General features: G+C 32.2%; 1 protein-coding gene across 1 annotated transcript in view; it reads left to right on the top strand.

Annotated features, from left to right (window-relative positions):
* LOC149480004 (zwei Ig domain protein zig-8-like) overlaps positions 1-9,562 on the top strand; it is a 70,147-nt gene extending 60,585 nt beyond the window's left edge. The window contains exons 4-7 of the mRNA XM_089707280.1: positions 3,731-3,941; positions 5,480-5,579; positions 6,124-6,281; positions 7,440-9,562. Of these exons, the coding sequence (XP_089563406.1) occupies positions 3,731-3,941; positions 5,480-5,579; positions 6,124-6,281; positions 7,440-7,675 (705 nt within the window). The 3' untranslated portion in view covers positions 7,676-9,562. The remainder of the gene's footprint in view (positions 1-3,730; positions 3,942-5,479; positions 5,580-6,123; positions 6,282-7,439) is intronic.
* Positions 9,563-12,340: the final 2,778 nt, after the last annotated feature.

Here is a 12,340-nt window from a genome sequence, read left to right as displayed (position 1 = left end):
TAATTTAATTTATTTTTACAATGATATGTGTATTGTGTAGTTATAAATATCTTTAAACAAATTGCCAGTTTCAAGATCTTAATGAAGATGTTTATAAAAAAGCATATTTGAAACTCATTTTTTGTAATCTAAAAATCTCCAGAAAAAAATACTCTATATTTAAAAAATCCCAACAAAAGAAACTGATACCGTTGTAAAGGAAAATTCCAAGTTTTTAGTTTCCATTCATAATATTGTGATAATACTGAAAATAATTTTGGTAAGCGATCCTTACCTCGATTGACTTAGTTTCATAAGTGTTATTTTAAAAAATACTTAAAAATAGTTATAATGTTGCTATTAAAATACTAATAAATTATTAAAATATATAGATAATGCAGTTGTATCATATTTTATTCTATCACGTTGATTCTGATTATATTAATTGTAAAAAGGTTTATATATTAATTCTAATCGTATACACAATACATGTTGTAATAGATCTACACAAAGCAACATAAAAATTGTATTACATTTTAATCCATCTAAAATACAAATTAGTGTGAAATATACCGTCGTCTCAATATTGATGCACCTGCAATGAACCAGTTTCAGTCTCGAGCGAAGCGGGCGAAATTAGCAGGTTTAATGAAAGCATTAATGGACTTAATAACGTCTACTGCATCGTAAAAGCCTACAATATGCCCTCACTCTATAGACTAGATTAACAACTTTAATTTTTATAGCTCATAATAAGTGGTACATGGATGCAACTGTCGTAAGGACCTATTCAAAGTAATATAAAGAGTGTTTATTTTTCATTAAGAGTACTTCAAGAGAGTGTAATTGCATTTTTTAATTAGGGCTGTCTATCTTCATTTCTGTAGAAAAGATAATAATTAGTAAATGTAAAAATTGCTCCGCTCCTATTGGTCTTTAGTGTGATGATATTATGTAGCTATAGCCTTCCTCGATATATTATCTAAAGAATAAAGGATTATCTAAAGAATAGTGAAGTAATCGGTGACGTGGTTGCTTAAAACAATCAAACAATCTCTTCAGATTTATACGTCGTTGGCTTTATAATATTACTACAGATGGCGATTTCTATATTATAACATTTTATTCATTACGTGTCAACATCAATTTATTTAGTAACACAATGAGAGGTAACAAAGTCAGCTTGTTTGTATGAAGTTGACCACTCTGAGGTAGATTAGCAAGTTCGTAACAAGGTCAACAAACGACAACGAAGTGAAATAAAATAAAGTGAAGTCCCGTATCCCCGTAGTGGGGTAAGGGGCAGATGCATTATGCATACATCTGTTTCACTGATCGATTTTCTTTAGGGACAAGTAGGTGATCAGCCTTCTGTGTCCTGCCAGACCGAGACATTTTTTTTTTCTTCGTCTCCACCGGGAATCGAACCCAGGACCCTCGGTTCTACGCTCACGCGTCAACCCCTGTACCAAGGAGGCGGTCATGTGAAATAAAATAGTATCAGAGAAAGATAAATAATTATGGTATTAAAATGAATTTTTATTTAAAATCACACAAGTTCAAATATATTTTTATTCGTTTGTAGAAATTTTCTTAACTCATTGCACGTGGATATCATACACATATTGTATGTATAATTTTAAAAACAAAACACGAAGGCGGTTACGTAACTATCTTAGTCCGAAAATGTTTAGTTTTGGACATCGTCACGTAATGGAGTAAGGCGACGATTTTGGTATCTTTGAATCTAGCCAAAGAAATTTAACTTCTGACTGACACGTGTGCTCGGCACGCACGCTCTTTTTTATATTGAAATTAATGTTGAATTGCAAATATATTGCCGAATTATATTTTTAAGTTTATAAAAAATGTACAGTTGTTTATGCAATGATTTTAGTTTACTATCATTCCACTATTTACATTCAAGTTTACCTTTCGTTTACCTGTATATATTGCATAAATGTTTCTATAGATAAATTGTAAAAAAAAAACTGTTAGCGTAATATTTAAACGATATTTTATTGGATGTCATCGCTAATTCTACCCTCTGGCTAAATTGGTTACAAGTATAATATGACTCGATAGTGCGTATGTTTATTTGGTATTTATTTATTATCATTTCATCCTTTTGTCATCATCATCGTCATATTAAGCTTGTTTTAACTTGTAGTTAATATTGGTTCCCCCCACTAGGACATCTTATTAGGGTTCAAACCATAATCCACCAGCCAAAAGCCGGTTGGAAAATGTCACATATCTACAAACTTTTGACTCTTGGACATGACGTTGTCCTCACGATGTTTCCTCTCACCGATCATCTGGTCTCTATCATGAAGTCCGTGGTCTTAACCACTAAGCTACCGCGTCTATACATCGCCGCTACGCTCTACAATGTCTACGATACGCTCTACAATCTTCGTAGACGAGTTCGTAGACCTATAAGCAAAGCTACTAAAGTATATTAATTTCAACTGTAACTGGAATAAACTTGTGAACAATTTTAATACTGCCTTCCTATTTGTTATTGCTCTTTCAAAATTGATATTTATAATATAATTTTATATTACATCGTTCAAACTTTAGTAATCATCTCCTATAAATCGGTATTGAAACAAACATTGAAATTATTGGACCGACCTATTGATTATTCTGATGCTTAAGCGTAGAAATGAAGAAAGAACGTCCACTGAATATAAATTTGATGCTTATATAATATTTCTTGTAAATTATATATTTATTACATCTTCGTAGAAAATATACTGGAATATTCAAAACATGTGTCTAGGCTTATCCCTATGATCTTCAAAGCCGCTTAATAATGAATTATTTATATTAAAATCCGAAGATTTTATTGTTATACCTTGATCCCACTTGTTTGCTTTCGTAAATCGTCCTTGGGTAAATACCTTGAAAGATTATGTTTTTGGATTCTGTGTTATGAAATGGGAATCAATAACAATATTTTTTTTATCTTCTTATGTTTTTATATTAACCCGACAAATATTTGTACATTTTATTTCTACAGCAATAATCACAACAAGCAAAAAAACGACTGCAAATTTTACTTAATTACTTTTTGGCGACAATTTTTTTTTCAATGATGTACCCAGTGTCGCTCTTACGACTTAAATCAAATCTATTGATGCTCTAGGACATTTCAAAGAAATATACATACATTTACCTATTTATGTATATTTCTTTGAAATACACTCAAAACACATAACCATTAATTATGTCGCATTCGGGTAAAAATATACCTAACAACATTAATTTTCCATTTTAGATCTACAATAAAGACACCTCTACAACAAGATCTACATCAAAAATAAATAATTTTGATCTAGCAAATATAATTGTCAGAGATACATTACAGTAGATGTTTTCTCTAAGGATTATAGAAAACATCTACTGTAGATAGTTTACGTATTTTCTAGATAAAGGTTTACAGACCTTCTTTAATTTAATAAACTCACAAAACCCTTATATCTACGAACATTCAAATTAGGATATCTAGTGATATATCGTTTTATAATTTTATAATTAGTGCTCTAATAATGAAAAGACTTATTCGGGCCGGTTCGCCTGATAATATTCATCACAGCTAATTAAGTTAGATGTTTATCTTCAGACGAAAAAGTAAATTAGTTTCCAAAGAACCTAGCAGTTCTAACATATACCTATGTACTTATACTTACGTCGGTAAACCCTGCTCAAATAGCGATACGAAAACTAAAAACAATTTCTTTCTCAGGTGTCATGGATCCGCAAACGTGACTTGCACATTTTAACCGTTGGTGTCCACACATACAGCAGTGATGCCCGTTTCGCAGCTTTACACACAGATGGCTCTGATGAATGGACCCTCAGGGTTGCCCACGCACAACCGAGAGATTCCGGGGCTTATGAATGCCAAGTCTCCACTGAACCAAAGATCAGCCTATCCTTCTGGCTCACAGTTGTCGGTAAGTTCCAACCAACTAGTTGTAATACCTAGAAAAGTTAAACACAAAATGTAAGAGTTAATTTCGCTTAATGTAGCTTGAAAGGGTACACAAGGAAATTAGAACTATTCTGTAAGCAATTGTTAACGTTGAATGTAAGCCGCACTAAACGTAGGTACGCTTAATCCACTCGTTGTACTTTGTAGAAAGCTCAGTGACTAAATATAGCAACACCGGTTATTATACACCAGAACTATAAACCCTACTGCATTATCTAGCATTAGAGTTGAATACATAATCAAACATGTTAACCACGAGATCCTAGGAACAAGACCATAGTTGTTTTGTTTTTTACATTATAGAGACTAGAAGAAGCTTTAGCTAAGAGACCTACCCATTCATAACAAATCGTTTTACTTACAAACTATTGCTAACTTAAAATAGAAAAAATCAGTGTATAAATTATGCAAACAAAGAAATATCGTTTTTGGTAATATTGGATCTTGAGCCCCTCACCAATGTTACATACCACCCATCATACAGCATTTATAATGATCATTGTTACATTTTCCATGAATATGTTATAAAGCGCTGCTAACTTATAATTCTCTTATTTTACAAGGACAAGCAGAAATATTATTTATGACGAGTATTATGAATCTGTTAAGTTAATCTAATTTAATCTTTACAATGAAAAACATTTACTTCTTCACTTTAAATTGAGCAAGAAAATTTCCAAAGTTAACAGCAGTGATTTTACACACTCGAAGGAACAACGATTTGTCGAACGAAATTAGTTTTGGCTTCAATAGATTTAATTTACTTTGGACACTTCGCAACAAGTCTGAAGCAGCAACTAAACAGGCACGGTCAAGAACTAGTAAGTTTTCGTTCCTTGATCACACGAGTTTCAACTCAGAGTACTTAGAACACCTGCGTTAATGGAAATGTTTCGTGAACTCGAAATAATGTTTAAGTTTCCGAGCTCTATTTGAAATCCGTGAATGCATTTAGGTTCGCGTACCTACTGTTTAATTAAAGTTTACCGAAAACACATTTTGGAAGAGAGTGCTAGAGTTGCGGTCTTGGGATCATCTTGAAGATGCAAATTATGATTACTCACTTAATTTAAAATACGTCTTTCTATTGAGATATACACTAAACATTAAATATTAAATGATACTAATAAAGTATAATGAATGACGTACGTTCTTGATCTTAAACTCAATTTATCTTCCTGTCCTCTTCAGTGATGCCTGGATAATTAAATCACCGAGATCAATTCTATAAACAAACAGGTTTGATTAGCTAAATGCTATACTTTCATATTAAATGTAAAACCACTATCTTATTGGGAAACTGTAATGTTAGTGTGTGTAAAATAAATATTTATAGGCTACAGGTGATACGTACAGAATTTCGCTTACGACCCCAATTTATCAAACAGTCACGCAAAATTTCGTCCAAAACGAAACTATAGGAAGGTAAATGTATCCCCGTAAACGTTCCATAGAAAGCTATAAGGACAATAATGGCTAAGTAAACTGATATTGTTACAGTATCAAAGGCTGAGATCCTGTCTGGGCCGGAGTTGTTTGTTCGAGCGGGATCGGACATCAACCTGACGTGTATTGCGCGCCACGCACCAGATCCTCCTAGGTAAATATAATTGTTGTTCTCGCTTCATGGAAATACCTATCGTATTCAGGTATTCCATTTAGCAATTAATTAATTTAATCCATAGACTGGAAGGATCCAATTACGAGAATGTTCCTTGTGAACTTTTTGTTGAGTTAAAAATTAATATTTTTTACTGTTACTCGAATTTATAGATACTTTTATCATTTTTTGAAGACTACCTTTTACGATTTTCATGAATAAAGTTATTAAAGTGAAACTTTTATTACATCGTCTCAAACTTTTTGCCTTTTGGTCTGTGTAGCGCATGTCGCGTGTATCGCGGCTGCCGAGTAGGTATACCTACTCGGCAGCCGACCGTCACGCGACATGCGCTACACAAAGCAGTGTTCGGAACCGTTCGAACAGTTTCACTTTTACCGTGATTTCATAAAACCACGCAACATTTTTTTTTAATATAAATAAAATTATTTAAGTCCATGCATACCTTGGCTTTGCTATGTTATTCTACCGTCATATACTGGCTTCAAAAATCAAAATATTTATACGAAATACTTATTTTTAGTTTCATATACTGGTACCGTGGTTCGAACGTGGTGAACTACGCACAGCGGGGGGGCATTAGTGTCGAAACGGAACAAAGGACTCGCACCAGTCGGCTTCTGATAGCACGCGCTTCGCCTCGTGACTCCGGAAATTATACGTGTGCCCCTAGCAGCTCTGGTGAGTTACAACTCGATTTTAATCTTAATATAACCTCTTTAATCACGCAAATAATGCTACCTCCTTATTAAATTCATGACCTATTTTTTTAATTTGGTTACGAAATGTTTACAACACGGTAGAAACAAAAGCTTTCATTTTAATATTATTATCAGCCCTGGGTTTGTTTTTTAATCTTTTGACATATTTTTTTACTCTTATCCAATGTAAATTTTAATCTCTTAATGTACGTAGCGTAAAAGTAAGTATAGCGTGTAAGATGATTACGGAATAAAACTTTTGTTAAAATGCTAACGTTGTAGTTGAGGTTTTAACAAAATTTGAATTTCGCTACGTCAGTTATTACAAAGCTAGGCACGGTTAGTGCAAAAGCGCTGGAAAACTGAAAATTGAGTAATAAAAATTATGGATGGGACGATATCGTTGTACCTACTTTACTTTTAACTTTATTTTTAAAACTAAAGCGGCGTTTATTAAGCCCGCCTCTTTATTGGTAACAAAATATAAAAATATATGTATCGTATTTTAACATTTAAAATGGGTTCATACAACTTTTGTATCATGTCTATAAAGATAATAAAAGCAATTATTCAGAGTGAATTATCTGGGTTTAGAAATTATGTGCCCACACTCGTAACAATCAAGGTTGCCATAAAATAAGTAGTTCCCACGTTATTGCGTGCAACCATGCCGTTAAATTATTGATTTCATTTAACATTTACGTAATAAATCCACTTATAATCCTTTTTTTTTTCTTTTAAATCTAAGCTGTAGGCTTTGATCAATAGAAAAAAAACATATATTACAGAACAGTTTATTGCAGTAGCAAGTTCTATTCGTTCAAGCAGAAACATATATTTATTTGAAAATATGTTCATGCAATATAACATAGTTTCAGATATAGGGTCGTATTACTTCAACTAAAAGATGATTATTACAATACTAGCTACTAGCTTTGCAGTGTTATCTCTATAACTTTGTACCTACGCAGAAACATGACTCCTTCCATAGGCTTACGAAGCATTTCATTTTAAACAAATAGCTCGACTCCTATTAATGTTTTTTTTTCTCATCAGATTCAGCAACGGTAGGCTTACGAAACATTTCATTTTAAACAAATTGCTCGATTCCTATTAAAGCTTTATTTTTGCTCCTCAGATTCAGCATCGGTGGTCGTTCACGTAGTAAGCGGAGAGCGGCCAGCAGCCATGCAGAGTGCTGCAACTAACACTACTCCTACCTTACTCTACACCATTTTAATCTTAATTAATCTTAATATTCATAGACACTCATTAAAACAACTAATCCTGCAAATGATCACTATCCCATTTAATTGCATGGCCAACGATTTCAAATTCCGATTTCGAAACGATCAAACTCTGGTTTCTAGATGATATAATCATTTTTAGACGAGCATCAAATGCTGATAACTATGTTTAGTATGAACGATAAGAAAACGAATTATTATTATTAATAACTCATCCCGTTTCTGTTCTTAGCACTTATGTATAATCAGATTGAGGTGTAAATATAATAATAACAGAATTTTATGTTCTAGCATTGTATGTTTTATGGCATATTAAAAGCGATGTAACGATGCCGTGAAAAGGCGCTATAAATTTCTCGGGTTCGTTAATTTCACCTTTACATGTAAATAAATGTAAGCTGATTTGCAGAATTAGTTATTCTGAGAAGTTTAATTAATTTGTAAATAAAATGTATATTTAGCTGAAGTGATTGAACGATAAAAACGTACCTCCCTGTCGTCTCAAGGTTGTGTTATAACTGATCTCAAAGTATGTACGATAGCTATTTGTAAGAAAAATAGATGTAATGTTATTTTACTAGGAATTGATTGAAATCATGACACGTCTGACATAAGGAATTCTGTGTATGTACAATTTGTAACATAAACACTTAATAATTAATTAGTATTCTTGCAAATTTCAGTATTTGATTCTTGTTTGTTTTAAATTTACAAATTAAACTTGTGTATTGTTGTTGCGGCCCAATTTCGTTGTTGCTAATTCAGCGAGCAAATTATGTACATAAATAATTTGTTTGAATTAAATCAATTTGCTCTGTTTGCTGTTAATGTTTGAAATAACTGCCAAACATATGCGGTTTTATGGATATTGTTTATAAATATCGGATGCTTCCTAATTAATTGTCAGTGAAAATTTAATTCTCCGCTAGTAGTTAATGGAGTTATTAAAACGGTATTAAAACTTGTGACATGGTTTTATTAGCTTGTTTAAAATGCGGGAATATATAGTAAATATATACTTTGTGGAATCTGAATTAATAACCAAATTTTGGTAATGCAAAATTTTCAATTATGATACCAATTATTTTTGTTATGATAAATGACAATTCCCTCTAATTGAATAAAATGTACTTTAATTTTAGAACTATATTGAAAGTAAAAGAAACATTGTAAAGCGCGTCACACACGGTGAAGATACTATAATATTTTATCTTAAGATACTGTAATATTTTATATAACAGTATCTTAAGGTATCCGGTATCAGCGTTCTGACCATCATTTTTCTTTTTGTCATTGCGTACTAAGACCCCTGTAGAACCGCCATCCTGTTACAAATGACCCACAAAATTTCGGGTCATTACAGTATCTTAAGATAAAATATTATAGTATCTTCACCGTGTGTGACGCGCTTTAGAGTATAACATTATTTTTAATAAGCATTATTAAACGCTAATGTGGTCCCTTCGCTTTTAAGAATATTAAAATTCAGTTACGTACTTCAATCTCATTTTTACATTTATTAAAACACTTTATCTTATAGAATAATCTTTTATCAACGAAGGGCATTAATTTATTAACTTTGAAGATGTATAGGAATTTATTAAAGGAAATACAGACATGAGTTGTCGGTAAGCGCAAATTAATTAATGTAAATATAAAGCATATTACCAATTCAGTTTATCATATAATCTCAATCATGATGAAGAGATTGAAACTCGTATTTTTGCCAGTTTCTCTATTATTATGAATGGGAACTTGATCTTGATGAATCGGATCGGAATCGAAAGTTAATTGGCTTTAAGCGCATAGGGCTTAACTTTGTACGTAATAAAGTCTCCTACATATTCGTAGAACGTATTATCATTGTATGTAAATAGTAGATTTAGACATAATGTGTATAAAACAATACTTCTTCTACCTACGAATTCTGCGTCTGAATACAAATAAAACACTAGAAATCAACTTAGTTTAAACTGTGAATACTTTTGTAAATAAAATGTTTTAAGTGTTACAAGATGTTGTTTTATTTTACTGTATCCCTTGTGCTCATTCTAGCCCCCTTGATCCAGATTGTAGTGTTTGTGCGATCGTACGTGGCGATAGAAGAAAGTCAAACTTTCCTCAGTTTATTGACCTCGAGCCTCCTGACCGAATTTGCGACTTGATGACGTTATTCCGAAGAATACAATTCTATTTATATGCTCCAAGTGGACGGGATTATTATGATTGACGTTACTACGTTTTTATTATAATAAAATCCTTAACTTTTGATCGTTAGCTTGTTTACCAGATTGGACTTTACTTGTTTATCAAGATATACACATAAACATACGCATCAATTTCAAAGCGTTACCACGAAGCACTCGTAATCCCACAGGATATTATTGTCAATCCAATTTCACTTCAAAGATATTATATTGCATATTCGATGTAGCATGTGTGCGTGACACTGATAGCTTTATAAGCTCTGACTTATCGAAAGGAAAAGTTGAACTTCGCAAATAGTTGTGATCAAGGTCATATTTTCTTGTTACAAGTTAATGGTCATAGTGCAATCTCCAGTGTATTAGATATAAGCTTCTTGAGTTGTGATTATCTTTTGACGCGACATTTTATTACACAAAACTTATAATTTATATTGAAATTCGTAATGAAACATAATTTTAGACAAACTAACAAAACGACCTTAAAATATTCAAATTAATAGAAATACCCAAGTGTCGATTTGTAAAATGAAACTAGAGTTTTAAAAGAAATATCCGATTAGTAAATTAACATAATATACTATATAATATACTAGCTTTCCGCCCGCGGCTTCGCCCGCACAGTCAAAATTGCGTTATTTTCCCGGGATAAAAAGTAGCCTATGTCCTTTCTCGGGTATCAAAATATCTCCATACCAAATTTCATGAAAATTGGTTCAGTAGTTTAGGCGTGATTGAGTAACAGACAGACAGACAGACAGAGTTACTTTCGCATTTATAATATTAGTATGGATATAATTTATGGTTTTGAAAAAACTTTTCTACTCGAGCTGTAGCTCGGTTTATTATTTTTATTCCTAACTCCCGCCTTGAGACCCTCAAGGAAGAGGAGGTTCGGAATCTCTATTTATAAATACTGTGTTTCCTAGCACCTTGCTTATGATAGTGACTGAATGTATTGCCGCTTGTTTTTGCAATATTTGTATGTTGATGTTCGCGTCTAATTTATCTAAGTACTTATTTATACTCTTAGCAACGATTCCAGTTGCTCCTATCACTACTGGTATAATCTCTGCAGAAGTATTCCATAGCCGGGCTATTTCATTTTTAAGAGGATGGTATTTGCTTAATTTCTCTATTTCTTTTGGTCCTATATTATAATCTGATGGTACTGTTATGTCTATTAAATATGTTTTATTATCTGTTTTATTTATATATATAATGTCCGGTCTATTATGTACTATTGTTTGATCTGTTTGTATTGGAATTTCCCACATTATCTTCGCGGTCATATTTTCTTTCACCTGAGGTAGTGTCAAGTGTTCTAGCCACCACTGTTTAGAAACTTCTATATTGTGTTTTTTTGCTAGCGCCCAAAATATATATTGTACTAAATTATTGTGTCTCTTTGTATAATAAGTTCCAGCTAATTTTTCGCATCCCGATATTATGTGTTGCACTGTTTCGTCTTTCACTACACATAATCGACATTTACCATCTACTGCTTTCTTTAATATATCTCTTTCATGCTGTCTCGTAACCACCGCTTGATCTTGAATAGAAAATATGGATGATTCTAAAGATGGGGATACTTTCTGTTTATTGAGCCATCTAAATGATTGATTTTTATCTATATTCTCCTTGTCTAAAACTGATCTATAAAACTGGCCGTGCAATGGTTTTGCTTTTATTTTTGTAATTCTGGTCCTAATTATTGCTTCTTTTAATTGTTTGTCTCTATAAATTTCAAACTGATTTAATCCTATTTCCGTTAAGTTAATTTGCGTTTCCTTAACTATTGAATATTTTTCTTTGGTTTTGTCATGATTAAATAAAGCTTTGATAATACGATCGGTTTCATTTTCAAGATAATTTTTATATTTAATTATTTGGGTCTTATGCAGAGTTTCTAGACATGTTAATCCTCTACCTCCGTGTTCTAGTGGTAAATAGAGTCTTTCAACTTCAGCTTTCTGTTGTTGTGCTTTTTTCATGGCTAGAATTTTTCTCGTTTTCACGTCTATTTTTCTTAAGTCCGATGTTTTATAATTAATGACTCCGAAAGTGTAAAGTAAAACAGGTACCGCGTATATATTTATTGCTTTGAGTAAGTTTCTTGCATTTAATTGTGAAGACGTTTGGGATTTGACTCGTCGAAAATATTCATGTTGTATTTGTAATCTAATTGTATGATGATCTATTTTTCCTGCTTCATTAATTCCTAAGTATTTGTAGTTTTCATCTGCCTGTAAATGTTTAAATTCTTCACCGCTCAATAACAAGTGTCCATTTCCATAATGTTCCGTTTTTCTCCCAGCTACCATATGAAGAATATTGCATTTATTGAGTCCAAATTCCATTCCTATGTCCCTCGTAAAAATTTCAGTACTATCTATTAAAACTCTAAGATTTATTTCGTTATTAGCATAAATTTTTAAGTCATCCATATACAATAAATGATTAATTACAGTATCGTCCTTTAGCTTGTAACCTTTATTATTATATCTATTGAGGATTTGTGATATTGGATTGATAGCTAAACAAAAAAGAAGGGGAGATAGTGAGTCCCCTTGGAATATACCTCGGCG

The sequence above is a fragment of the Colias philodice genome, chromosome 19 (genome assembly GCF_061535455.1).
Source record: "Colias philodice isolate Cphi_HAF_F1 chromosome 19, ilColPhil1 Martin Lab GWU primary, whole genome shotgun sequence".
NCBI classification, from domain to species: Eukaryota; Metazoa; Arthropoda; class Insecta; order Lepidoptera; family Pieridae; genus Colias; species Colias philodice.
The sequence above is the reverse complement of the archived record's forward strand: the minus strand, read 5'-3'. Positions and strand labels throughout refer to the sequence as shown.